The sequence below is a fragment of the Dermacentor albipictus genome, chromosome 1 (genome assembly GCF_038994185.2).
Source record: "Dermacentor albipictus isolate Rhodes 1998 colony chromosome 1, USDA_Dalb.pri_finalv2, whole genome shotgun sequence".
Taxonomy (NCBI): Eukaryota; Metazoa; Arthropoda; class Arachnida; order Ixodida; family Ixodidae; genus Dermacentor; species Dermacentor albipictus.
In genome coordinates this window covers 424,414,110-424,441,095 of record NC_091821.1, presented here as the reverse complement: position 1 = coordinate 424,441,095, position 26,986 = coordinate 424,414,110, and the positions used below count along the sequence as shown (strand labels likewise).

The 26,986-nt window shown below is 46.7% G+C and overlaps 1 protein-coding gene and 1 long non-coding RNA gene across 3 annotated transcripts; both read left to right on the top strand.

Moving 5' to 3' along the window:
• The first annotated feature begins 199 nt into the window (after positions 1 to 199).
• Positions 200 to 26,986, top strand: LOC135897198 (sulfotransferase ssu-1-like). Of its 2 annotated transcripts, XM_065425789.2 has the most exons (4): positions 214 to 354; positions 1,664 to 1,784; positions 22,818 to 22,905; positions 25,894 to 26,986. In XM_065425789.2, exons 3-4 carry the CDS (start codon positions 22,849 to 22,851, stop codon positions 26,851 to 26,853), a joined length of 1,017 nt encoding a protein of 338 aa, XP_065281861.1. In that variant the 5' UTR covers positions 214 to 354; positions 1,664 to 1,784; positions 22,818 to 22,848; the 3' UTR covers positions 26,854 to 26,986. The 2 variants fall into 2 exon arrangements, with proteins under 2 accessions (XP_065281855.1, XP_065281861.1); XM_065425783.2 differs by lacking the exon at positions 1,664 to 1,784 and having other exon boundaries at positions 200 to 354.
• Positions 7,850 to 15,724, top strand: LOC135897192 (uncharacterized). Its single transcript, XR_011513785.1, has 3 exons — positions 7,850 to 8,124; positions 9,632 to 9,768; positions 14,502 to 15,724. It is a non-coding gene; the product is annotated as an uncharacterized lncRNA (long non-coding RNA).

Sequence of the window (26,986 nt, the reverse complement as noted above, 5' to 3'; positions counted from 1 at the left end):
ACGTCTTGCATTGCATTAGTGGTGGTGATTGCAGTGAGGTTAATGGGTGCTTTGGTTGCGCCATGGTTACATTCGAAAAAATGCGGGCGTTCTTGCGCCGCATGCCGCATCGCGGGGTCCTTGACTTCGATTCACGGAAGATAATGCACTCAGCCTATAGTCTTTTCCTTTTCTTAGTACACTTTGCTTTCAGGTATCTTTATCTCTGCCAGCCTCTGGGGGCGTGACGTTCACTCGAGCTGTCCGTCTTGTCCGTAGCTCCTGTACGTATTGAAGTACGGTGCTGCAGGTTTCGCCGGCCGACAGAACACGGTCGCTTATTGACGCGGCAGTGGTTCGCCGTCTTCGTCTAAGGTTTGTTCTTTTGTCATTCTCCGCGGTCCTTTAACTTCTGGGCGCTAAGTTTTTCTTGGTTTGCACGACCTATGAAATATCGGAGAGCTTTAGATGAGTGCGCCCATCGTTGGGGGATGCAAAGCGTCTGGCGTACAAAAAAAAAAAAAAATATCACGAAAGCCCGCAAAAGGCCTACAATGGAGATTGCGGCCTCCCCAACGCTTCAGGTATGCGCCCTGATATCTATATCTCTATTATGATTGCCCCTTTTCTTTCAATTTGAAGGCATTCTTTGTGCCGACCTAACTGGTTACATTTTATTGCACGGCAGTTGTTAAGGAGCTCGGGACTCTGTCCGTTGGACTTATCCGCCCTGCCGTCGTGGTGTGTGAAACCAACTCCTCGCAATAACTTGGCCCTCGCCATGTGGCAAATAAAATGAAACCTGCTACCCCCTGTAACTGCTGGCTTATTTCTAACAATGTGGGAACGCGCTGTTGAGGACTAGAGGTGATATAACCACTAAGGCATATCAAACAACATTCGCTCTTGTAAATTCGTGCGTCTTTTTTTTTTTTTTTTGCGACCACGCAGACTCAGAGAGTGGTGGAAACTGTGCGGGTATTTCAGAGGCCACAGTAGGCACCACTGTAGCAGTCGACAATGATGTGTATTTATTAACGTGATAGCGTTAAGGCCCCGGCCGTGTCGCAGAAAATCCTGTGTCGGCGTCGTCCTTGAGAGAAAACTGCCGCATATATTTAGGTATATGTATATGGCACGCGTTGCTATATGACCTATGCGGTGTACGCGGGTTATATTGCCACACCATTCTATCACACTAAAGTCGCTCATATCTTGTTTTACATTCTTGACAAAATTATTCTTCGGAATTTTGAGAAGCACAGTCAAAAAACAAATGTCATGAAACAAAACACCGACAGTGCATTCCTTTTACGTTAACTCTTCTCAGACTTAAATACTAAACGTGTAAACAATAACAGTAACCTGAAAATGATGCAATTTTTTGACGCGGCTGTGAACTACCTCCGGGATCGGCCCAGCCAAGAGACCGCGTTTCTACCAGAAAGGTCTCCTTCATGCATAGCGTTCGCCGCCAGCGTCTTGTGGTAAACATTACGGTTACGTAAGGTGCAGTTGCCGGCAATCGTGAGAAGCAGTCGGGGATTTTTGTAATTCTATCGTGTTCCACTCTTAAAGGCGAAGATTAGGCGTCCTCAAAGTAGGATTACCGATAGGCGGCGTCGAGGTGTGCAGCAGCACCCGTTTCGAGCTCCGCAATATCCATGTTTTTCGTTGGTTACAGTTCCAGTAACCAACCGGAATTGTGTATCATCAGAACCGTGAACGTCTACGGAACCCAAGGACACCATCCTCTTGGTCCTAGGCCCATTTCCGGCGGCTCCACAATATCAAGAAGCTATCAGGTATGCGGCGTCGGAGCTAGCATGCATCAGAGCTAAGGCGCGGCGGCGGCCGCCGCGTCGCGTCGGTGCAGCGTCTGGCACAAGACACCGACGCATATGGCGTCTCAAGGGATCGCTTCTGTTGCGGCGGGCGCCTCAAATGGCGCGCCGTCCCAACCGAAACCCGGTACGGAGGTTAAGGAGTTAAGGCTTTTCCGAAGCCTTAACTCCTCGTAAAGATGAAACTAATACAACGATTCTCACGGACGCTGAGGACCTGCGGCGGTTTACGAGAGAACCCGACGAAGATGGATGGCAGACGGTGCTCACGCTGCGCCAAAAACGGCAACAAGCGAAGGAACGCCTGCAGGCAAAACGGAACGAGCCTTCGCAGAAGGAACAGAACTCGCCCCCCATCCGCCGACGCAAGGTGCGACGGAACAAGTTACCACCACTGCCGCGGGATGACTTCAAGATCATTCTCCGCCCACACCAAGGACTCCCGTTGAAAACTCTAACCAGTCCGATGCTCGCAGAAGCAGTGATCGCGGCCTGCCACAACAAAGTAAAGGGTGAGCAGTTTATACTGCGCATAAAACAGGGCTCAAACATCGCAATAGTCTCAACGTCTGAGGAAGAGACAGCCAATCTCCTACGCAAGATCACAGCTCTCACAGTCAATGGCAAGACGCACGCGTTCAATGCGTACGCTGCCACAGGAGAAGGCGCCGTCAGAGGTGTCATTCATGGACTACCGCCGCACACGCCCGGAGAGACAATCAAGGCAAACCTCTGAGTCCGTACCCAGGGCATCGAGATAATCCAGGCAAGAATGCTAGGGGACTCGAAGAGCGCAGTCATCACATTCCTCGGCACGGTCCTACCGCGGTTCGTCTACTATTGCGGTGGGGAAATGGCGTGTCGTCCATACCGCAACTCGGTGCAGGTTTGCAAGATTTGTCACAGCGTCGGCCACCGCACGGATGTTTGCCCGCAACCGGACACAAAAGTGTGTAGAATCTGTGGGGCGCTCGAGCCCGAAGGCGGACACGAGTGCTCACCGCGATGTGCCGCTTGCGGGGGGCTGCACCTCACGGGCGACCGAAGCTGCAAAAAACACCTGAAGCAAACACGACCGCAAGGCCGACCGAGAAGCGGAGGGCACAAAGCTGCTCAACAACACCGACCCCGGTGGTTTGCAACAGAAGACGAAGAATTGGAGCTCAGTGACTTTTCGGAGCTCCCTCAACGGCAAGAGGGGACCCCCTCCAAATTCAGACAAGAAGGAACCTCGAGATCCAGATCGAGATCGCGTACCAGACGGCGGAGTCGTCAGAGATCTAGGTCAACATCCTTGGCACGCAATGTCAAGCCTCTAGCCCCCAAACAGGAGAGGGCTCCGCAGGCTAAACATCAGACGGCGGCCTTCGCGTCACAGCAGGTAAGCTGGGCGCGAATAGTGTCTCCCACTGCCGATCCAGTAACTCAGAGTCCAGCCTATCAAAAAATATTAGAGGAGAACAGAATTTTAAAGAACAGCCTTGCAGAAATTCGAAGGGAGCTAGCTCATTTGAAACAAAGGAATGAGCCCCACACGAACCAAGCCAAGCCAGGAGAAACCAAGAGCGCGAACACACAGGTGACAGGAAAAGACGATAAACTGGATACTATATCCCGACAAATCCAACTTCTTTTCGCAGAGCTGTACAATCTCAAACGACAGGTAGAGGACTCCTCTTCTCATGCCACGAAAGAGGGACCGAACAAACGTAAATGTGCCAGCCCGGGAGCTCCTCCACGCAGACCTAAAGAGAGAGAGCTGACCGACAGCGAAAGTACTATAGATGGCTAATCGCCACACGAGAGTAGCCGAAAACCTCGAGGTCTGGCAGTGGAACTGCACGACTCTTAGAACTAAACTCGCAGCACTTTTGAGTTTTATAGATGCGACGCCTGTTCCCGCGGATATAATATGCATACAAGAACCAGGCAAGAACATACCGAACCTCAGAGGATACAAGATGCACACGCACCCTGACCATCCTCAGATAGCAGCACTGACACGGGCGGACATAGCGGTGAGCGTGGACTACGTCCCTAACTGCGGTGTCCAACATCACGTTCTCACGGTCTGGCCATGTAGACGCTGCAAGCCAAAAACAGTTATTGCCAACGTCTACAGCCCACCTAGAGATAGGAAGGCAAAGTTCGACGTGCTAGTGACGGCCGCATTGCACAAAGTGAAAAGCAACGACCGGGCAATTATCCTAGGGGACTTTAACGCTCCGCACTCTGATTGGGGCTATGATCGAGGCACTCCTAAGTGCCAAAGGCTAGCCGACCTCGCGGAGGAGCATAAGCTGTTCCAGCTGACGCGCCCGGATGAACCAACCAGAACAGGAAACAGTGTAGTCAAAGATACCACGCCAGACCTAACTTTCAGCAACAATGACAGAGGTGTTACCTGGACCAACCTAGGCGAAGACCATGGCAGTGATCACTGCATTATTAGTGTCTCAGTTAACACGACGCGGGTTCGCCATAGATTAGGAAAAGCCACCATAACCGATTGGACAGCTTATAGACAGAAGCAAAGGCAGGCCACACCGTGCGATAGCGCTACAGAATGGACGGAATTCATCAGGAGAATACACAGAAGCACTACACGGGAAATATCGACAACAGTCGAAACACCGGCAGTAGACAGGCATCCACTACACCTGTGGGAAGCGCGGAGAAGTCTGACCAAACGTTGGAAGAGACAGAGACACAAAAGAAAACTCAGGATCAGGATAGCCAGACTTGCGCAGGAAGCCAGTGAGTACGCGCAGCAGCTGCAAGACACCAATTTCCTTCAGTTTTGTGATGCACTCAAAGGAACGCTTAGCACAAAGCGAACATGGGCTATTCTGCGCAGTATGATAGATCCGACAGGAACACGGACCACCGCAAACAGAACACTGAAATTAATTGAAAATGAATACGATGGCACGGCCGATGCCCTCATTGAGGACCTTAAGAGCGTCTACATAGGAGTACCGGACACAACATCAGTGCAATACAACTACACTCTAAAAATTTTCACACCCTTATGGGTGTAATGCGGGTGTATTATATCTTTTCACCCTTGTAAACACCCTTGAAACACCCTTTTTTAACGGAAAAGGGCGTTCAACAAGAAAACACCCTTGGAACACCCCACTCTTTCTAATTTACACCCTAATTATAAGGGCGTAAGTGAACAAGCTTACAGTATATGATAAATGAACATTGCCAGTTAAGGCGTTGATATTGGCTATACATGAAACGCGCGCTACCTGCGCTTGAATCAGGTAGCTGGAATGATTAGATCGGGGCACCTAGGCAGCAGCGCACTGGCTCCGAACAGTGGTCAAAAATGAAGTTTCCCACGAATGTTGATATCGAACGGATGACACTAACGCGCAGACTTTGCATAGCCAGATATCTGCAAAAGGCTTCATATGATCAATGGCAAAATATTTACAATGCTATCACTGAATACTTAAAGGTGTGCAACCAGTTAGACTGGGAATGGTTAGGAGTGAAGGCTAACGGTAAATAGCTCACCAACTTACGGTTTGTATATGACATTGGCATACTCAGCAACGCTGCAGCCTATTTGCAATAAACGTTTGAGGAACTTGTCGAAGAAAGTGTAAGTCTGATTGAGAGTTAGTATGCAGAAGAGAAAAGTAATGTTCCGCAGCCTGGTGAGAGAACGAATGTCATGGCCGGCAGTCAGCCTCTAGAACCTGCGCAGAAATACGTTTATTGAGGGTAATTACTCGCAGGGGCCTCTGATCAAGGAATTTAACAAAAATAAAACATTAGCTGGAGAGCTTACGGCAGGCTTTACTAAATCATGACCAGGGAGCTTACTGCTAACCATTGCTTTCTACCGTTACTAACGTATGGGGCCGAAACTTGGAAGTTACCAAAGAAGCTTGGGAAGACGTTGAGGACCGCGCAACGAGCGATGGAATGGAAATTATTAGGCATGATGATAATAGACTAGAAGACAGCGATGTGTATTAGAGAGCAAACGGGGAGAGCTGATATTCTGGTTGACATTAAGAGGAAGAAGTCGTGCTGGGCAGACACTGCAATGCGTAAGGGAGAGAACTGCTGGTCTATTGGAGTTGCAGAATGGGTGCTAAGGGAAGGGAAGCACAGCCGAGGACGGCAGAGAATAATGTGGACGTGATGGAATCGGCAAACCTGAAGACACGTGGAACCAGTTAGCACAAGACAGGGGTATTGGAGATCACTGGAGAAGCTTTCGTCCTGCGATGGACGTCAAGATAAGCTGCTGCTGATGATGATGATGTGACGACATCCATTTCATTTTTTTTCGACATTTCATATTATGTCATGTATGCTTGTCATGCACGTTCTGATAGCTCGATTTGCGTCTATTGCGGAGGGGGGGGGGGGGGGGAGGCTAGTAGCGGCGTAGCCAAGTGGGGCACGCCGGGCACTTGTAACGCTCACTAACAGTAAAATTTTCGCTGCTATGGCAATGGCCCCGGTCCTTTGCCCTCCACGGTCAATTGGGACCCCCCCCCCCCTCACACGAAAAAATTTTCTGGTTACGACACTGTGGGCAGGGGGGTGTAAGATTGCTCTAGACCCCCCCCCCCTCCCTAACTTGTCAACGGAAACGGGGGACGGGAGGGCAGCTGCCGCCGCGCAGCAAACCTTAGGCAGCCCAATTACCGGCTGCATTTCCCTTTGGACGTGAATACTGCTCTAATGCCATTACACTGCAGGATTTGTGGCGGTTCGAGGGCATGCAACAATAAAAAAAAACACATACAGCCATCAGCAAGTCTTAGCTTGAGCAGATCTTTGGGAGCTGGGCAAGACTCTCACAAAAAAAAAAAAAGCTTGGCACCCCTCTTACAGGCATTGTCAACTCTTGGTCCTACCGCTGACTGTACATTTCCGGTAAAAAAAAATCACACAGGAACTCCTCTCGGATTTGTCTAAGTGTGCGTAAGCATTGTGACTCTTCCTCATCGACACGCAGTCCATGTCGTCATCAATGCTATGAGACTTGATCCGACAAGTATAAGCGACAGCGCTGCGGCGACATGAGCTGCTCTGGTCGGCGGCGCAAGCGAAGTACTGCAGGTGGCGGGGCCAGGCGCGCTTGTGACGTTCCGTTCGTTTTGAGCCGTTATCACTCTTTAGCCCTCCTCGTCCGCGACGAACCATTATCAACCGTTCTCCGGCGGCGGCTGCTTGTGGCACGGCCGCGCGAACCGTGTCTTGAAAGCGAACTTCATTGTGGACAGAGTGTGCCCACTGCTGAAAACTTCACTCGCTGTGTTCTCACCGTTTACTTCGCTTTGAAAACAGACGCGCGTACATCTATCTTGAAAGTGATCTGCGAAAAGCGCATAGTGCGGCATAAGCTGAAAGCTTCGTGAGCGCAGTGTTCTCGCCGCTTCGGTCGCGTTGAAGCGAGAGCTAGCACGAAGGTGAATTCACTCGCTGCGGCGGGTTCTATTTTGAAAGATATCGTGCGGTACGGACTGACGGGCGGATGGTTTTTCTTGTTGGGGAAGTATAGAAATGCTTCCGTTATAAAAAAATATCGCAGGGTTCGCGAATTTCGCGATAAGAACCATCACCAATCTACTCCCCCGCCCCCCGCTGAGCGATGCCGTCTTGATCGCCCCCTCCCAACCCCGGGAAAAGGGACACTACCTTTCTATCTCAGTTGAAGAAAAGATGATGAAACGTTAACAACGACAATAACGGCATTTGCTAACGAGTTGTCTTCTCTAACGAGTGGCCTCTGAGATTTGCGCGCGAAGCTGGCGCGCGCGAACCTGAGAGGCCATAATTGGCCGCTTAAAAGCATAAAAAGACAAAGATAATGCCAAACGACACAGCTAAAAATTCAAACAAAGAACTGATCTTAGCTATACTGATTGGGGAAAAGAAATAAAAAAAATTAGACAACCGCAACACACGCCACTAAAGCCACCACCGCCGGCATAACGCGGAAGCAACAGTTGGCAACATTCACTCGCGCCTCATTGCGTCGTCCGCTTCGTCTACGCAACGACAGCCGCCATCTTCTCGCGCCTAACGTTTTGTATGGTTTTGTTCTCTGCAATCCGCGCACACAGCTCATCGGTGGCTGCACGTCTGCTCGGCTTCGCAATGCGGCCTGCGTCATTTTCTGGTGCTCGCGCAATCGGTGTGAAACATGTCGCATGTGAAATGTTTGATAGAAGTGGCTCACGTCCAAGTAAAGCCGCCGTACGGGTGTATGGCTGTGCGCCCCGTTCTCGGAAGCGTCGACGGGTTTCCGGCATGCGGATTTCAGGTACGTGCAAATGCTTTTCGCCCTCCTATTGAGCTCCGGAGCAAAGCGTGCAATATTTCATGTGAAAGATGCAGTGCCCGTCATGATGGTGTGAATTTCGAGCGGCAAACGAGAACTTTGGCACTTAGAGCACACCGCGGCTGCTGAGTCAGCGTGGAAATTGTTTTACGTTACCGTGATATGTTGCTCTCAGTCTAATCTGCGGCTTGTGGACAGCTAGCCCACTGACTTTTGCTTGTGGCAGCGATAGGTATATAAATGGAAGCGGTATTAATTTTCGAGAGCAGAGAGTATTTTCGCTCGATGTTTAGTCGTGTTCATGGCGTTATGAAAGCTGGAAAACTAACTGGCTTGATCGTGCTTAGTTCCAACTCCAAGGGGCGTAACGTTGGCGCTGTATATGTTTGTTTTCGGTGTCATATGAGTACCACTTTCATGCTTTTGTTGCATGAGAGTGGTTGCTGCTACATGCCTTCTGGGCAGAACACAACAAAAGCAATTTCCTCACTCATACGTATGCAATGTGACGTAACAAAATTTTCAGCGTTTTATTCGGAGCGTAAATATCCAGTATAGTTTGGTAAGAAACTCAAATTCTGTCTTAGCTTAGTAGGCGTGAAACAAGTGAAACTCTCATTCCTTTTCGAATTATTCGCCCGAACCGCACCGCCCGCAGATGCGTCATCGGGTAATTGACAGTAGCTTCGCTACGTGAGTTGTTTTATGCGCCAATATTGCCCGGTTAATTATCCTGTTAATTTATGCCGACGCTCGTTCGTCTTGATTTTAAGCGGTTACTATCCCCGAGTACCGAACGATGCCAAACTTGTGAGGTGTAGCAAACGCGGGAAATTCAAAGTGGCGTGGCTGCAAGTTCCTATTTTTACGTTTCTTGCATTCAACGCCAACAGACACAGTATCACTGATTTATTTTCAATTTCTGCTGTACTTGATCAATCTAATGTGACAACTGCGTTTGCTCTTTAATGTTCTCCATTTACTGTGTATTCAGCTTGGCTGCCGCCCTCTCTTCAGAGGATGCCGCTGTGATAGCTCTTTCGTATAGCACATGCCTCTAGGCCCTTGTGTTTCAAGGGCTCTGGCGAGGCAGCAGTGCTCCAAGTAATTTTACCATCCTATATATTTTCTATTTTGCATCATTCTTCCACGATGGATTTTAATGTTCATAATATTCGTCATTTGTCATCACCATAATTTTATAGCACGTAGATTTTACGCACTTTACAGCGACAATTTTTAGGCCAATTCACAGCCAAGTCACATCTTCCATAATACATCGTCAACATTACCACTTGTCATGGCGCTCTTTGGTCAAACCTGGCCCTTGCGCCATAAAACACCACGCATCATCATCATCAGCTTGGCTGCCAGAAAATGCTTGAATTTCTTTCAGTATCAAAGTGACGAAATATTTCACTGACGGCCGTGTGTGAAACACGCAAGATGACAAAACTGATAGCAAAATGATGAGATATTTCTTTTATAGCGTTTGGACTCGACTTTTGGTGAGGATGTCGATCGACCTTGGGCCTGGTGACAGCACACCCGACATCGCCAAAGTGCAGCCTATCAGTTGAGTGCCCCCGAATGGACCATCAACATCGGAAAATGAAGCAGAGCCAGGTAGGGGCAATTTTTACTTTGGAACAGAATACTGACAGCTGCCTCTTTTTTTAAGAATTAAATAACATATTTACAAACCAATCCTTTCTCTTTGTGCAGCCTATATAGAATTGTTTTTTGCTTGTTATACAGACCTTCAGAAAGCAGTTCTTCTGAACCCTTTTTACATGCACAAATAAATAAAGAGGAGTGCGCTTTCTGAAGAAATTGATGCACTGAAATGTGCGTTCGACACACAGTGAGATGTAAAATAACCAACTTTAAAGCGGTAAAAAAAAAGTTTGAAACATGTTCTAACATCATAACCCGCCTTGGCATACGGATCTAAATATAACAGCAACAGAAGTGCACGCAGAGAAGTGTTTGTAAATGTTTGCAAGATATGTACATTGTCTAAGCAATTGTTTTTATTTACTTGGAGCTTCTTGGTGCCATGGCAGTGCAGTAAAAGCTCAAAATGATGCCCCTGCTCCTAATAAAGCACCTTGAAATTTTAAAATTAAATTATGGGCTTTTACATTACAAAACCTAAAGTTTTGGGAACCTGGCTTCTTTAATATACACCTGAATCTAACTGCATAAGCGTTATTGCATTTTACCCTCATTGGAGGGCAGCTGCCATGGCCTAGATTGAAGCTGGGACCAGCATGACTGAGCAGCATGGCATCATAGTAAGTGGGCTATAACACCAGGTCAAAATGAGAAATACCGCTTAGAACTACCAACTTCTTGGCTCACAAGCACTTTGCACTAAGTTAGAGGAGTATGGAGTACTGACAGCGACCGTTTATGTACCAATTTCTTTTTAGGCTGACTCCATTATTAGGGTGCGAAGCTTCAATTAGTCAAAACTAGCCTAAATTACAGAACCAGCTCAAAACACGCACCATGTATAGCTGGATTTGGATGGAGTCAATTCATGTCGCCGAAAATGGAAGTGGCAGTCACACTATTTCATGCATTTTGCCTAAAACATAGTCAATAATAATTAATCAATTTCTAAAATATTCTTTTCAAAAAGTTTTTTTCAAGCACGAAAGGAGGAGCCAAATGGTGTTCAGGTGCAGGAGCGGTTAGTTGCACGGCACTTCTTGCATGTCGTCACTGGCTTCTGTCAAGCTTGAAAAAAAAATTTGTTGCACCTACTGAGCAGTAGAAAGCTGGATTGGGAATTTTTCAGGATGCTCTACAATTTTCACACTGACACTTTTGCTTTGAATAGAATATCTGAGCAGTTAAATAATTGTTAATAACTAATTACCTAATTAGAAAAGATGCAAGAATTGGTTTCACTTCCCCAAAACCATGGCAAACTACATTACCTTGGTGCTGTCCAGCTACGTGGCACTTGTACATATTTAAAGCTTGCACATGTCATACAGACAACCTGGTAATTACAAGGCATATATAGATGTGGCTAAGTTGTGTGAGCCAGCCATGTCTAGCGAATCATCAGAAACAGCCATGTTTCTTTGACTTAAGGGCATGATAAGATTTACATGCTCGACACCTTGTATCAGTGTGCTCTAGGCCTGTTCGTAGTTCTGCTGATACATAAACAATATTTCTCCACGTGTAAGCTCATATGCATCTTTCAAGTATATTGCCTCGTGTGTCCAAAATAAACCATCTTCGCGCTTCCTTCATTATATCTTCATATGTTGCTGTGCTAAATTTTTAACATGCAACTGCACAAATTTTCATCTAGTTTTCATATTTCCTCGTTGTTTGGTGGCTTTATTTCTGAACAAGTTGTTTTCGTTAAACCCTCTTGCACACAGCAGTACTCAGCATTTCAGCTTAGAATAGTTTTTTTTTTCAGATTGACATTAATACACCTTGCCTGGGCAATGTAAGGCATTCTACATAACACGGCCCTGCAATAATGTTTTATAATGCATTCCAGCATCATGCAAAACTGTTTACTTACCAGATTAGAATATTTATAAGTGTTGGAAGTAACAGAACTGGAAAAAGCCAGCAGATAATGAGGCCAAGGAAAGCATACAGGAACATGTTCTAAGTTTTTTTATATGAAGTATAGAAATGATAAATTCTAGGTAAGTTAAAGTGAATTAAAAGATATCCACCTGTGGGTGGGGAACGGACCCATAACCTTCACATTACGCATGTGATATACTAACCACTGTGGTACTACGGCCGTGTTCGAGCGTCGACAATCTGAGGGGCCATTGTGGACGGTTGAATGCTGCCTCGGTGGCACAGTGGTTAGTGCATCGCATGCCTAATGCAAAGGCTGCAGGTTCGTTCTCCCCCCATGCCTGGTTGTTTTTTTACCATTTTCATTTCCCTTTATCATTTCTACATTTAAATAGAAAATTACAAATAAGTTTCCACGTGCCTTCCCTGGCATCTTCCAGCTGTGATTCAGAAAAATTTTGACCCTCAGTATCCTTTCTTCTCGTTTGGAAGAACAGGAGCTTCATTTTAAAAATAATGAATTCACCTTGTTCAGTATCTCAATGTGGTCTCAAATCTTATCACAGCATGTGTATTACTAAGTGAAGTTTTTGGTAAGGTGATGATATAGCATGGGACCTAATTAGTAGCGTTTGTGTACAGATATATGACTAGTCTGTGCTACTCGATCATAAACAATTTACCATAGTGAACATTCATCACAGTTGGCTTTGCAATGTTTATGAAAAATACCACAATTGCCTACTAGACATGTGACTGCACTAAAACTTGGAATTAATGAGCAGTAAGATTTATAGGACAGCAAAACTTAGTTTATTACTCCTGTTTCTGCCATAGTTTCTTACAGTAATTACTAGAGGGAACTCTGGTGCTAGAGTCGTACCACCATGAGAATGATGGGAAGCGCATGAATTTGTCTGATATTCGTGCTTGTGAATTCAGACGTTCTTTTGGCTTCGTATATTATACGCTATATAAATCTTATTGTCGTAAATTTCAGCGCAGTCTGTACTCTTCGAAGTGCAGAAGACGGCGCCAGCACGCACAATTGCTATTAATTGCAACGATTGAGCTTGTCCACGTGGCCAAATCGAAAGGCGCCAAGCGTCTCCAGGCACTGGTATGCCCGCGATAAATTTATCATGGCGTTGCACTCGCTTGTCGTTACATGCCTCCGTGGCTTAATGGTTTCAATATCAGACTTCTGTTCTAGAGTTCCTGTGTTTGAATCCTGTCGTCGGACGATTTTAATGTTTATTTATTTATTACACAGTTTATTGTTGAAAATGACTAGTTTACAAAATCACAAAGGCGTTTGAAGCCAAACAGACGAAGTTTAGGCAAATCCATGTACTTCCCATAATTTCCATGCTGGTACAGCCGTTCTTGTTGGATCTCCTGTGGACACTAACGTCAGAGTTCCCTCTAGTAATTATTGTATGAAACTCTTATTTCTCCACCTCACTCGTGTAGAAGCGGCACCACACCTGCTGCGTAAACATGCACTACCTTTTGGCCAAGTGCAGGGAATGCTGTGAACTCGCCCTGTACAAAGCCTGCACTAAGTAAAACAAATCACAACATGCAGTTGCTGCCACGTTGAACCGGTGGAATGAGTAGTGAAATGCAGCACCTCCTGAACTAGTTCAGAAAGTGCAGGTTAATCAAGTGGAGATTATATAGTAACAGAAGTTGGTTGATTCTGCATTACATTCACGAAATATACTTCATGATACTTTTCCATTTATTTCCTCAGTTATTAAGAATCCCTTTTGCATTGTTGGACAAAACTACAGAATGCCAACATATTTTCTAGCATTGACTGGTAGCAAACACGTCAAAACTTGTTCTAGTTTCTGGATTGCCTCTTTAGCCGTTAACCCCCAAGTTAATTCCGGAAGAATGTACCAAATTTTTTACGTACTCAATTTTTCGGTGTCATTCTCATTCTAAAAATATATTACTTCATTGGTCTCTGGTTAGAAATAACACAAAAATAAGAGCTGCCCTTGAGGGCAGCTTTCCCTCAATGCCGACTGTAACTCATCTTTGACAATAAGAGCAGCATATCATCGGGCAGACAGAGTGCGACTCGTCATTGGCGATATTGGTACTACCTCCAGTCACTAGTACAGCTTGGGATCAATGGTTAAAGGTTGCGACTTTGTTGCTGCCTAATTTTAATTCTGCAGCTGTTACACTTGGGTGTAGCCTGTGTATGTACGTGTGCATGCATTAAAATGAATTCACGCTAGAGCAAAGCAACTGCAGTGCAGAGAGGCATTAGTCATCTTTATATATTTGCTTTGTAAAGATGCACTAAGTTTATCTTTTGCAGTATAGACTTGGCGCTCATTGGCCAAAGATGCCCTTGTGCTACTAAAACCTATCAATTATTTCGCTTTCGGTCTGTGAGTTTTAATTTGTTTTTCTTGAACTGTGCAATTCCCACTCACAGGAGTGCATGTCATCTGAGGTGTTCCTTTTTCAATCAAGAATGTTTAGGTTGTGTTTGTGAAACTCGATTTCTTGCCTCAAACGAGCTTGTGCAAACTGACCAAGCTGATAATTCTTCCTGCTTATATATTAAATATGTTGCACTTATGAACCCTCATAATGAATGACACATAGTATAAAAATTTTATCTAATAAAACAATTTAACGAAATTTTTCATGTTTTTCGTGTTCATGTTCACTTCTCTACTCTAGTGTCCTGTCTGCATGCCTCACTTCGTTTTTTTTCCATATTAAATATCGTATAAACGTAACCATGCTTTTTTACCACAATGCAGGGGGAAAAGGTTCCGGTAACACCATGCATTCAGTATGGTGGCCCAGATGTGTATGCAAGCAACCTCCTTCATCTGGACCAAGAACTACTCTGCAGCGTCTCGCAGACTTCCATGCGAAGCCCTCAACATTCTCGTCTCAGTGGAATGGCTGCTCATCTATCTGCGTGTCGATCACCAAGACGGCCAGTTGTAAAGCTCCTGTACCCGTTTAAGAAAGCTTAATGATTTTTTTATTTAGTTTTCATGGTTGGCCGTAGAATCTTAACATTTTTGATGTTTCTAACATTTTTACCTGGCACAAAGTGGTGAAATAACTTTAAACCAGTGTAATGTATTTAAGTGATGCTCACTCTAATGCCTATCTGGTTTTGTTTGTGTTTAAGAAATTTGAATGTCTAATAAGGTAACGGCATTTGAATTTGTCATCATGGCTCGTTTCAGTGAGCTGCTAGGAAATAAGACGCGAAGATTATCACACGCCAGTTGTAGCATTTTTGTTTTCATGAGTAAAGTATACACGTTTCAAAAGATGGAAAGTGAGGAAAAAGCCTCAAGAACATAATCAACCTAGGATTGTCATGTCCTTACAACTCTGCAATGACTAATGCCTCATACATCTTGGGAGTACATTGGTCGCAATGCCTACAGGTATACTTGATAAGAGAATAGCTTGCACTCAGATTTGCCACGCAGTTGATGGCTGATGGCTTTTGTTTGTCGTCGTCATGTTACTACTATGTATTGAATATTCATTTAGATGTGCTGCGGTTTTTTGCAGTCACCTATATATATGTTCTTCGTTTCAATAAACATTTAGTTGAGAGTTAGCACTCATCCTCTCTGCTTCTAGTCTGTGTCCGTATCACTTCGCGCTACAATCCAAGATCATGTTACTGTACCAACTCGCCCAACTTTCTATCCTTGTGTTAAAGACAGACTCTGACTTGTTCTTACTTATGTGACCGGTTATTTTTGTGCTTTATAATAAGATGCAGTGCTTTTCGAATGAAAACATGTAATAGTTCGTAATCAGGTTAATTAAAAAAACTGTTCTGCTTAAAATTTAATTGAGCAAGCCTGTGCCATTATTCGGTGCTTATGTCTTTGTATTGGTATGGTTTTACTCCTTATTTTCCTTCTTACACTTAAAATGTGCAAACATTATTATGTAACCGTTTCTCTTTAATGAAATAAATACTGCCATTTCGTCACAAATTATACAATGATTTTGTTCAATTACATAACCTTAGACTAGCTGATTGTTATTCTGGTAGCTTAACTTACCGTGCCTGTGGAATATTCTATGCAAGCACATGGTGAAAAATAAACTAAATTATTGGGTATAAGCAGGTCACTGGCAGTAAATGGAGCATACATATATATCAGGAAATAGTGCATGCTTATATATTGAGCAGCATGCACAGCTACACATGCTGTTTTGTTTGTAAATGCTGAAACATTATTCGGCGTGGAAGCACTTTGTTCTTTGGCTTTCAGTGCTACCTTTAAGTCATATGTGTGAAAGTACTAGTAGAAGCATCCCGTGGAGATAAATGACAACTTCGATGAATAGAGGTATAACATGTGTGCTTAAAACGGCAAAAAACTTCTTGACAGGCAAACGTATGCTTCTCTAGTACTGCACTTGTTACCGTCGCCAATCCGTGCATTGCTTGCGCTCTATTGCATTCAATATGAGCTACAACGAGCTGTGTTCTCTTTCCCTCCTGGTCGAGCTGGTGTTGCGAAAATTTTTGACCAAGAAAAGTGGAGGTTTTTAATTATTTCTGAAATGCATGTAACCATGCTTTTGGCTGTGTGCTGTTTCCACGGGGTTATAAGTACTGGTGCACCAAGGTGCGGGAGATCCTGTGTCCTTAGTGCAGCGCGCATTGTTATTGCGCTCTGCATCCTGCCGGCAGTATACTATCACTGCAGAGGAATATTACGAAAAGCATGGCCTGTGTGCCTTGCTGCAATGGCGAAACCTTGAATTGTTTGCCTGAAAGGGTCACACGTTATGCTACCACATGACGGACCAGAAGCGCAATATGAGGACGCCTCACAGATTCTGGCTCATACTGAACAAGGTAGTACCATAGCTAAGGCTAGGCAGCGTTCACAACAGCTAGTCTGCCCATTAACTACATGGCTGTAGTGAATGCTAAAATACTTGCAGGGATAACACCCTTTTGGAAGGGTGTTGTCTATGCTACACCCATATTGAAAGGGGTGTGTCTGTGTTACACCCCATATAGAAAGGGTGTTTGTTTGTTTTACACCCATAGGCGAGGTGACGTCATATTAACACCCCTTCTTTTGTGGGGTGTTAATTTGCATCCCGTTGCTTGGGGTGTAGCAATACACCCAAAAAGGGTGTCACCCATGGGACAAGGCATTTACACCCTTAAGGGTGTTAAAATTTTTAGAGTGTATGAGGGACCAGATAACGCGGAGCTGGACGAACCCATAACAACGGCAGAGCTCTATGCAGCCGCACAATCTTTCCGTAAGAACACCGCACCGGGTCCGGACCACATTACAAATGCGATGCTGCGCAACCTCAGTCAGGAATCACTGCGGCAGCTTGCGACCTATTTCAACGATAATGTATGGTCCGACGACGGGGAACTGCCAGACGAATGGAAAGAGGCTACTGTAATACTCATACCGAAACCGGCTAAACCCAGAGATCTGCAAAACTTGAGACCAATATCGCTCACGTCGTGTGCAGGGAAGCTTTTTGAGAAGGTGATCCAAACACGACTGAGCAACTACATCGAGCGGAATGAACTTTTTCCCCACTCTATGCTTGGCTTTAGGCCACAAGTCTCGGCACAGGACGCCTTTCTTATGCTTCGCGACGAAGTTTTGGACCCGCCACGAAGCAAAGAAGCCAGGATAGTTGTGGCGCTCGATGTCAAAAAAGCGTTTGACACGATCTCTCACGAAGCAATCCTCGAAGGTCTGGAAGACATAGGTTACGGAAGAAGGGTGTTTCGGTACGTCCTTACCTTCCTTCGCGACAGGAAGGCAGCGATTGGGTTGGGCAGTACGCGCTCTGACGTCTTCGCGATGCCCAACCGAGGAACTCCACAGGGCTCAATCTTGTCGCCTCTTCTTTTCAATGTCGGGATGAGGCGACTGGCCCTAGAACTCGCGCAAGCATGGGACCTCGGATGTACGATCTATGCCGATGACATAACGTTGTGGGCACACCGGGGTTCCTACGGAGAAAAACAAGACCTATTACATGAGGCCATTAACAAGGTAGTGAACTTCACCAAGCACGCGGGTATGACGTGCGCACCCGAAAAATCAGAGTTCATGTGCGTACGCAGCAAGCGTCATAAGAAAACTACCACACCAAGGATCGACTTACATCTCGACGGCAAGGCCATTCGTGAAGTCGCCCAAATGAGAGTGCTTGGCCTGCTTATCCAAGAGAATGGCAACGTCGATGCCACAATTCGGAGCTTAACACCAACCGTTAAGAGTGTGGCACGTATGATATGGCGAGTTGGACGCAGCCGCAACGGGCTCGCGGAAGAAGAAACTATTAGGCTGGTGCAAGCATTTGCGATTAGCCGCATTACTTACGGCCTGCCGTTCCAAAAACTTAACCAAACTGAAACGAAGAAGGTGGACACCCTTATCAGAACGGCATACAAGTCTGCTCTGGGACTCCCGAACACAGTCAGCACGGAGCGCCTCGAGCGATTGGGTATTTACAACAAATATGAAGAGCATGCCTCTGCAGTTCTGATATCGCAAAGAGAAAGGCTGAGCTCTACGCCCCAGGGCCGCTCTATTCTCCAAAGACTGGGATACAACGCTCGACCCTTGTTCTGCGGAGACGAAACAGACTTGTTGTCACGAGATTTGAGGGAGCACGTCCATGTCTCACCTATACCACGAAATATGAGTGCCAGGTACCACGCAGGCCGCAGACAGGCCAGGACGAGGACTCTGCAGAAGCGATTCGGCAAGGATCCGGCCGTCTACTACACGGACGCGAGTGCAACCACTCGCAGGCACTTCTACGCGATCGCCGCAACCAATAGAGTCACCACGATAACCGCTACGGTTAAGACTACCTCGGTATGCACAGCAGAGGCAGCGGCAATAGCGCTGGCGATACGAGACGCCGACTTTACGGGTCAGTCGGCTCACGTGCTTACAGACTCGCAGGCAGCGTGTCGACTCTTTATGCGGGGAATGCTACCGCGCAGCGCCCAAAGAATACTCGGCTCACGACTGGACCTGGACCACGGCATTACATGGTGCCCCGCGCACAACGGACTCGACGGGAACGAAAGGGCAGACCGCATAGCTCTAGGAAGCAACGACGGAGCAGCGGCCAGAACCCTAGAGGAACCACTGTCCGCAGTGCGCGACATATTAGAGAATCAGAGGAGGGAGAGACGGACCTACGGCCCTCCGCACTGCAAACTAAATAGAAGACAAGCCCAAGACTGGCGTCGCATACAAACCAATTCATACCCGCACCTAAACCTCTTACACAAGCAGCACCCGACATATTACACCGACACCTGCCCGTGGTGCGGCGCGAAACCCACGCTGGCCCACATAACGTGGGAATGTACGGCTCGGCCAAGCAACGTCAATTCACCTTTTCTAAGCGTCACAGACTTCGTACGGCAGTGGGAGGCACTACTCGCAAGCGAGGATCAGGGGAGCCAGTTGGCCCTCCTGGACCAAGCTCAGCGAGCCGCAAGAGCCAGTGGAGCCCTGGACTGAGGGCCCCACCCAGACCTGCCATAACTCCGATTAACAGAGCAATAAAGTTTTTTTTTTCTCTCTCTCTCTCCTCAAAGTATTTATTTATTTATTTATTTATCGCCGGCTATGCTCGAAGCACTGAGCGATAGGGGAATAATACAACAAAATATATAAACAGAATGAATAAGAACTAACAGAAGTATCTATTAGTAGCGAAAAAATTGCATCATTATTCATATTTAGTACAATATATGTGCATACAATATGTTCACGGCAAAGTTATCGGTTAGTAATTGAGACAGTGGTATCTGTAAGGTAACTCCAAAGTGCGATCGCTCGTAGCAAAGCTGAAGAAGTGAGTGAGCCGTCATTTCTGTACCGAATATACGTTTGATTCTGTGGCGATTATGAATGCGGCTGGACGTTTGCGATGCTTTACGAGTTGCCATCGGGATGGCATTAGGCTACGCATCCTCTAAAACAACTACGGCGCAACTCCTCTCACAATGAATTCCGCCGTTAATGCGATTAGCATTGAGGCAAACTAGTGACACAGCTGATTTGCCTAGTTACATGCGCCGTTAGCCTTACGCATGACGAGGCGTCATGCGTAAGGCTAACGGCGCATGTAACCCAACGGCGCCGCCGCAAAGTCCGCGCGTGTGATGTGTGAACGTGTATTCACACAAGATTATGTGAACTTATCTGACGCTGTTTTGATTCCATGCAGAACTATATAAAAAAAACTGACAGAACTTTTTTTTTTTTTGCCATCGAAGAGTGGCACTGCGACAGATATCCTGGTGACGTCAGAGAAGTTAATCGAAGAGCAGCATATACCTATAGGGACCAGTTGATGGGAAAACGGTTAGAGACGGAGCCCGACAGAATGATAAACAGACAATCCACTAAAAGTGCGTGAAGTTCCCCAAAAATGCTGATTGCATTAAAAGAAGCAATATCATTTATGACTGTGACATCTGCGAAAACCTAAAAACGTGGCGCTAGTGGGCCTAGTCGAAGAGCAGATAAAGCAGTTAGCGACGCGATCCAATGCATTGGAGCAGTCCTTGAAGGTTATAATCCAGTGCAAGTTAGTGGTAAATTCCCCTAACTTCCTATCAGATAATAAAGATGATCGGAACGCATGTTGATTAAAAAGAAGGAAGTAATTAGAATTGAGGTGGTCATATACATGCAATAATATGTTCCATTGCAAGTTATGTGGAGTGCAATAATATGTGCACTCAGATTAGCTTGTTCCACAGAACAACGACAAGCAGCAGCAGCAGCAACAACACCAACAAACTTTTTCTTAGGCGATTTGGCTTATAATTGTAGCCCTTGAAACGCTAATAAAGTAAAAACAGAAAAAAATGCGGTGGAACACATCTCACGATGACTGCCGATGGTAATGACATTTATTTCACAGCGACACAACGTATTGCCACCACCGAAACGACTTATGTATGAGGCGTGAACTGCAGTGGGATTTCTATTTCGCGCTTCCCTGAGAACACCCGGCGCCATCTAGAGCCACCTCCGCGAAGCCTGCGCGTGGCCTGCGAAACGCATGGTGCGCCCGAGCGTGCGAACGCTGAGAAATGCGTTATGCTGCAACTGGGGCTTCTCTCTCGCGCTTCTTTTTTGACACGTTGCGCCATCTAGAGGCACCGCCGAGAAGTCCGCGTGAGACCTCCGTGACGAGAAGCGCGGCGCGCCGGTTCCTGTGGAGGCTGAGAATTGTTCCTCAGTGGCCCGTACTCGGTGACCCAAGTTGGCGAGAAGTTAATTGAAGAGCGGCACATGTTTAGTGTATTCATAACACCAGCTTGCTATTGCGTCAAGTTGCTGTCTTTGAAGAACCCTTGTGACGTGGGCTCCATTCCGCACACCATCGACGAGGTATATTTTTCGTTACTGTAAAGTGGTACTTTCCCCTAGTTATTAAAGTTATCACCAAATAGGCTCATCGAAGAGTAGCTACACACTGAGTGACACATACCCAGTGCTCAAGTTTCGGTAAAGTGTTTATTCGAACAACTACCGTAGTAAGCCGGCGCCAATCAGTCCCGCATCTACAGTGACCCATGTCGGCATGAAAGAGATTAGTTGAAGAGCGGCACGTATGTTCGCAATGGCGTTTACTCAGTGATCGAAGTTGGTCCGATGCTTGGTTTCGAACCCTGTTAGCTCGGCACATAAGCCCTATGCGCTAGCCATTCTACCACGAACTACCCAGTGACCCACGTAGTGGGCAAAACGGTCAGATACATTGATACAAACATGCATAGATAGATACTGTGGTCTTCTCCCGCGACGCTCACGGCGCGCACGCTCCGATTCCGCGCGCGCCGGACGACCACCGCGGGTTCGAGCACTCCGAACCGCCACGCGTGCAGGGCACCGCGCGCCCGCGCCTGCTCCGGCTCGCTCCGTGTGCCGACGCGCAGCTGCGCGCGTACGCGCCCCGCCAGGCCCACAGCTTAGGGGAAGGCGAGACCGCGCGCGCGCAGCAAGGGAGACCCTAGGCAAAGCTCTCGAGAAGACAGAAAGTACATTTATTACACTTGGAGTCAATACAAACACACGTTTAACATCACGTCCGAATATGAATCTGATTAGACAAAACAAAGCCGAATGGTCGCCGGTGGCCGCTAGAATGGCGCGCCACGACAGAGAGAGAACAAAGAACAAAGAACCCCCAGCAGTAAGAATTTGCCTATCCTTCGGTCAGCGCCTGCCATCGTGCTCCCCACAGCAGAGAAAAGGGAAATAGAGAGAAACGACAGACGAACAGCCGGGGGCACGATGGGCAGACGCTGCCTCAGGACATCGAGACGACGGAAGAGTGCGCGCACGCCCGCCGAGGCCGGGACCCCGACGAGCCGAAGTAACCATCGGCCGGCGGCGGACAAAGGGGGCCGCCGCCGGCAGAGAGGAACACGTACGCACCTTCCGACGCCCCGATGTGGTCTCCCCCGGGACCCGTCTTGCGCGCGCTTACCCGGAGTGCACGCAAGCGGGGCCCGAATCCCGCCAAAATCTTAGCCAATGGCGAAAGCCTGTTGACCTTCGCGTGGGCGGGATGACAGCAGAGTGACAGTGTTTTATGACCCGCTGCCACCCCGTCCTGGCGGGGAGGAGAGGGACACGGAGCCCCCGGCAACACAACGCAACGGCTCCACACAACCACTGCGAGAGCCGGAAACCCCACAATACATAGCTCTCGGAAAGTGCGTGAAGTACCCTAGATGTACCAGCGAGTTAAAACAGGAAACCAGCATCCATCGTGTCCGTTTTTTTTTTCTTTTTTTAGCTTTTATTTTCGCAACGATGCCTTCACAATGCTTGCGTCGCAGAGAAGCTGAGAAGTCGGCGTGCGCTGTGAATGCCCGCTGTTGTCACAGTAATCGAGTTCAGTGTTCGAGAAATTGATGAAGTCCGCGATTTCATTCTTTAGAGCTGTTTTTACTGGGCCGGACATTCCTTCGTGGCGTGAGTGCTGTTCTCACAAATAGCCTAATTCACACGATAACATGCACGATCGCTTCCTCTCGGTGTTTCATGCAGTTATCGGTGACGAAATCGAAATCAGCCTGCCATGGCGTCATCGAAGAAGCCCACAGAAGAAGAAACGCAGAATAAAGACCTCGAAGAGGTATGTTTGAGACGTTATCATGCGTCTCACAGAGAAAAGTTCGAAGGCTGTACAAAGTCACAATCCGCCTTAAGACAGCAGTCGTTCCCTCTGATGCGAACGCCATTACACACACTTTGTTTGGTAGATATTTCCAAGTTCTTCCGAGTATATCGCACAATAGCCTCCAAAACAGTATGATATACAAGCATACGTTGGACTTACTTCGCCTTGAAAAAGGCACGTCTATGACAATCTGTTCACGCTTGAAATCAAGCCCTCTAGACTTTTTTTTTCCTTTCTTTTTTTTCTGCCAACTTCATTTCAACGATACTGGTGTAAATTGACCCAGCCCAACGGGAAGAATGACGAGAGAAGAATGTGAAATAAATACATTATTAGAACGTAAATTAAACGTGTATATTGTCACAAACAAAACGAGCATCAGTCAACAAATACAGTGAGAAGAACTGCAGTTATTCGCATAAAGATGTAGAACCCGCCGTTAATGCATGTATTTGGTTTGGTTGCCCTCTACCTTATGAATCTCGGCCATATGAAATTTTAATTTCCAAATTATTGAAGGGCGATAAAATCACGGGTTAATAATTTTGTAAAAGAGAGGTGGGCATTCTGTGGTAAGATGGCAGTTGCTTCGCCTGCACTGGAAGTAGCTTCATGAACTTCGTGAACCAGTCGTGGTAGCGCTGCTGATCTGTCACTTCGACTCACGACACATTCCCGTTATTCTTGTTCGATGAACATCACTTCACTGCTATGCTTACTCGAACAGCAGTCGCCCTCACTTATTTTAATTTTGAGTGATAATTTGCATGCCGCGGTTCTGTAGAGCAAAAAAAGCACCAATAAACCTCTTTTGATATCATAGCTTTTTTTTCATTTCCGCAACACTGCAAATTTTGGTGATGTTTCCTACCGCGGCTCCTCCGGGGAAGTATTACATAAGACCATCGAAACAGAGTTACGCCAGAATAATTGGATGAAGTGACAAATGTAGTACGGCTGCTACCCTTCTCGGAAACCAAAACAATCCGCCGTGGTTGCTTAGTGGCTATGGTGTTGAGCTGCTAAGCACGAGGTCGCGGGATCGAGTCCGGGCCACGGCGGCCGCATTTCGATGGGCGTGAAATGCGAGAACACCCGTGTACTTAGATTTAGGTGCACGTTAAAGCACCTCAGATGATACAAATTCCATGAGTCGCCCACTACGGTGTGCTTCACAATCATATCGTCGTTTTGGCGCGTAATACCCCATAATTTAATTAAAACCAAAACAAACTCATAGTCAAATACATTTTAAGATCATTTGTTATAATGAAGCGGTCTTATACGATTCCGGAAAAAGTACCTTCTTAATCACATTTCACGGGCACCTGCTCGCATCAGTATATCGTGCGTACGTGTGGATAGAGAGTCCATTTCTCCGGTTCGTTGAGATGAAAGCGTCTTTTGTTTTACTGCAAACGCACAAGTATACAGGTTTAGCGCCTCGTGGCAGTTCTTCACCGTCCTTTTTCATCTGGGATTGCCGCGTCATCTGTTGGAATTTGAAATGCACAAAACATTGATTTTTCAGTCCTCGTTTGCAATGTAGCCCTACACGTCTCACACAAATCATCGATTTTCTTGAGAACGATAGGCAAAATAATCATTAAACGCTTGACGTGTGGTATCGCCCGCATATATTTCTTAATGTTGCAAGAAAATATTTTAGCTATCACTTTTGATCAAAAGTTTTGAGTTAACTTCGATCAAAGCTATTGTTCACGGGATTGGACACAGGGCCTGAAGAAGCTGGGAAATGGTATACAACAGTGTTTTCAGCTTGCAGTAGATCGGGTACCACTGTTGTGTGGCTGTGCATCGCTTGCATCAGTAATCACACGCGTTTACTTATTTTTTGAACACTTCCAGATCGTTCTGGTCTAACGCGTATGCGGAGGCAAAGTTCAAATATTAGTGCATTTTATGGAATACGTACTTCACTTTATGCACATTAATGAAGCTCCCAATAGTTGTAATCTTATACAGGGTGTTTAGCTGCACAGAATTTTAAAGAACTGCCTGTGGCTGCGAGCACAATTCTAACCCTTGATCTAATTTACTCGATGAGGCGGCGATCACTCCTACGAGGAATAACAATGGTTACTTGAATATTAAACGTAATCGTGTTAATTACCGCTTCAGTTAATTACTTTGCGGGACATATTTCAACCAAGGAATTGCACCTAATGCGTGTGCAAGGCATATCGACTTCGAATGAATTCTGAGGATGGCACAGGTTTCGGAATATTCGCCGTCAAACAAATGCAATGCAATGCAAAAATGCAATGTTGTGTGGCCTGACGCTGCCATGGCTGCGCTCGGTCTTCCGGTTCACCAATTCGTGGGAAGCAGCGCAAAGCGGCAGCCGGCTTATAACCACGGTCTACTTAAGCCGGCCAGCCATGGTGCAGCAGGATCTCGGAAGCGGCCGATACCGCGGCCGCTCAGGTCGAGGGCGCTAACGAGTTCTGTTTTCGCGCTACCTGCGCGTGGGCCCGTCTTCTTCTTCGCCCACTTTTGAGGCGACAGTCGCGCCGTTTCAGTTCTTGCACTTTTCTAAAAAAACGCTGCTTTGTGCATTGAAGCGCAAAAGTAACTGGAACGCCAAAGCGTTTCATCGGACACTTTGTTGAAATACAATAGCTAAATACTGGCGCAGTCGTGATAGTTCGTTCTAAGTCGATGTGACTTGCGTACTCACAAGTTACAATTGGTAGGTTGAAATATGTACCGTAACGTAAATAATTAAGACGTTCATTAGCATACTTATGTTCATTATTCAAGTAGGTGTTTTGATTTCTCGTAGTGGTAATAATTTAGATCAAGGGTAAGAATTGTGCTATCTGCCATAGGCATAAGTTTTTTACTTCGCTGCAGCTAAAACACAAACCTTGTATTCTATAGCACTTTCTTACATTATGCGATCATGTGCCTTCCCTGCAGGCGTGCAAGCCCGGACCTCCGTACAAGAATGCCTACAGATATTTCGAAGGTCTGTACGTCAGCTATAGTTTCACGGATCGAAACCTGCGCTCTGCTCTGTCCTACAAACCGCTCGACGGGGACGTCTTTGTCGTGAGCTACCCGAAGTGTGGCACAACATGGATGCAATACATTGTGTACGGCGTATTCCGCGACGGTGTTCCCCCTGCGAACGTCATAGAGTTCATGAACATGGCTCCGTTCTTAGAGCTTGTGGGAGCCGAGGTCGCACAGGCTATGCCGCGACCTAATTCCATCAAGACTCACCTGCCGTTCAACAAGCAGCCCTACTCGGACAAGGCCAAGTACGTCTACATCACCCGCAACCCATACGACTGCTGCGTGTCGTTCTACTACCACACGAGGAACGCGCCGATGTACCGCTTCGAGGACGGCACGTTCGACCAGTTCTTCGACATGTTCGTCGAAGGAAAAGTGGACTACGGCGACTACTTCGACCACCTCTTGTCCTGGTACGAACATCGAGGGGACAGCAACGTTCTTTTCATCACTTACGAAGACCTCAAGAAGGACACTCGCGGTTGGGTGCTCAAGATCGCCGACTTCCTGGGTAAGGAGTACGGAGACAAGTTGAGGCAGAGCCCAGATATCTTCGAGAAGATTATGGCTATGATTAGCGTCGACTCCATGAAGAAGATTAACGCCGACATGAACAACTGGAGCAAGGATTTGGCCAGCGTTCCCCTGGAGACGCTGCCTGAAGGGATGAAGTCTTTTATGGAAGCCATGGGGAATATGGTGGAGAAACCATTTAAGGGAGAGTTCGTGAGGAAAGGCATCGTGGGGGACTGGAAGAACCACCTTTCGCCAGAGCAGGTCTCCAGGATGAAAGAACGAATCGCACTCAAGACCGCCGGCAGTGATGTCATGGAGCTGTGGAAAGACGCGGGCTTGCCCTGAGTATGAGCGCAAATGGGCGATTTTGCCTTCTGAGGGACGAAACCTCTGCAGCACGACGAGATTGGTCATCTATGCCTTCTTTCCTCGATAGTGCATGCAGTAGCTGGCCATTAAAGAAACGTAATCTTCCGCA

Coding starts and splice junctions, on each gene's coding strand:
- LOC135897198 (XM_065425783.2), top strand. CDS start 22,849: ATGGCGTCATCGAAGAAGCCCACAGAAGAAGAAACGCAGAATAAAGAC. Junction 22,906..25,893: donor AGAATAAAGACCTCGAAGAG/GTATGTTTGAGA, acceptor CCTTCCCTGCAG/GCGTGCAAGCCCGGACCTCC.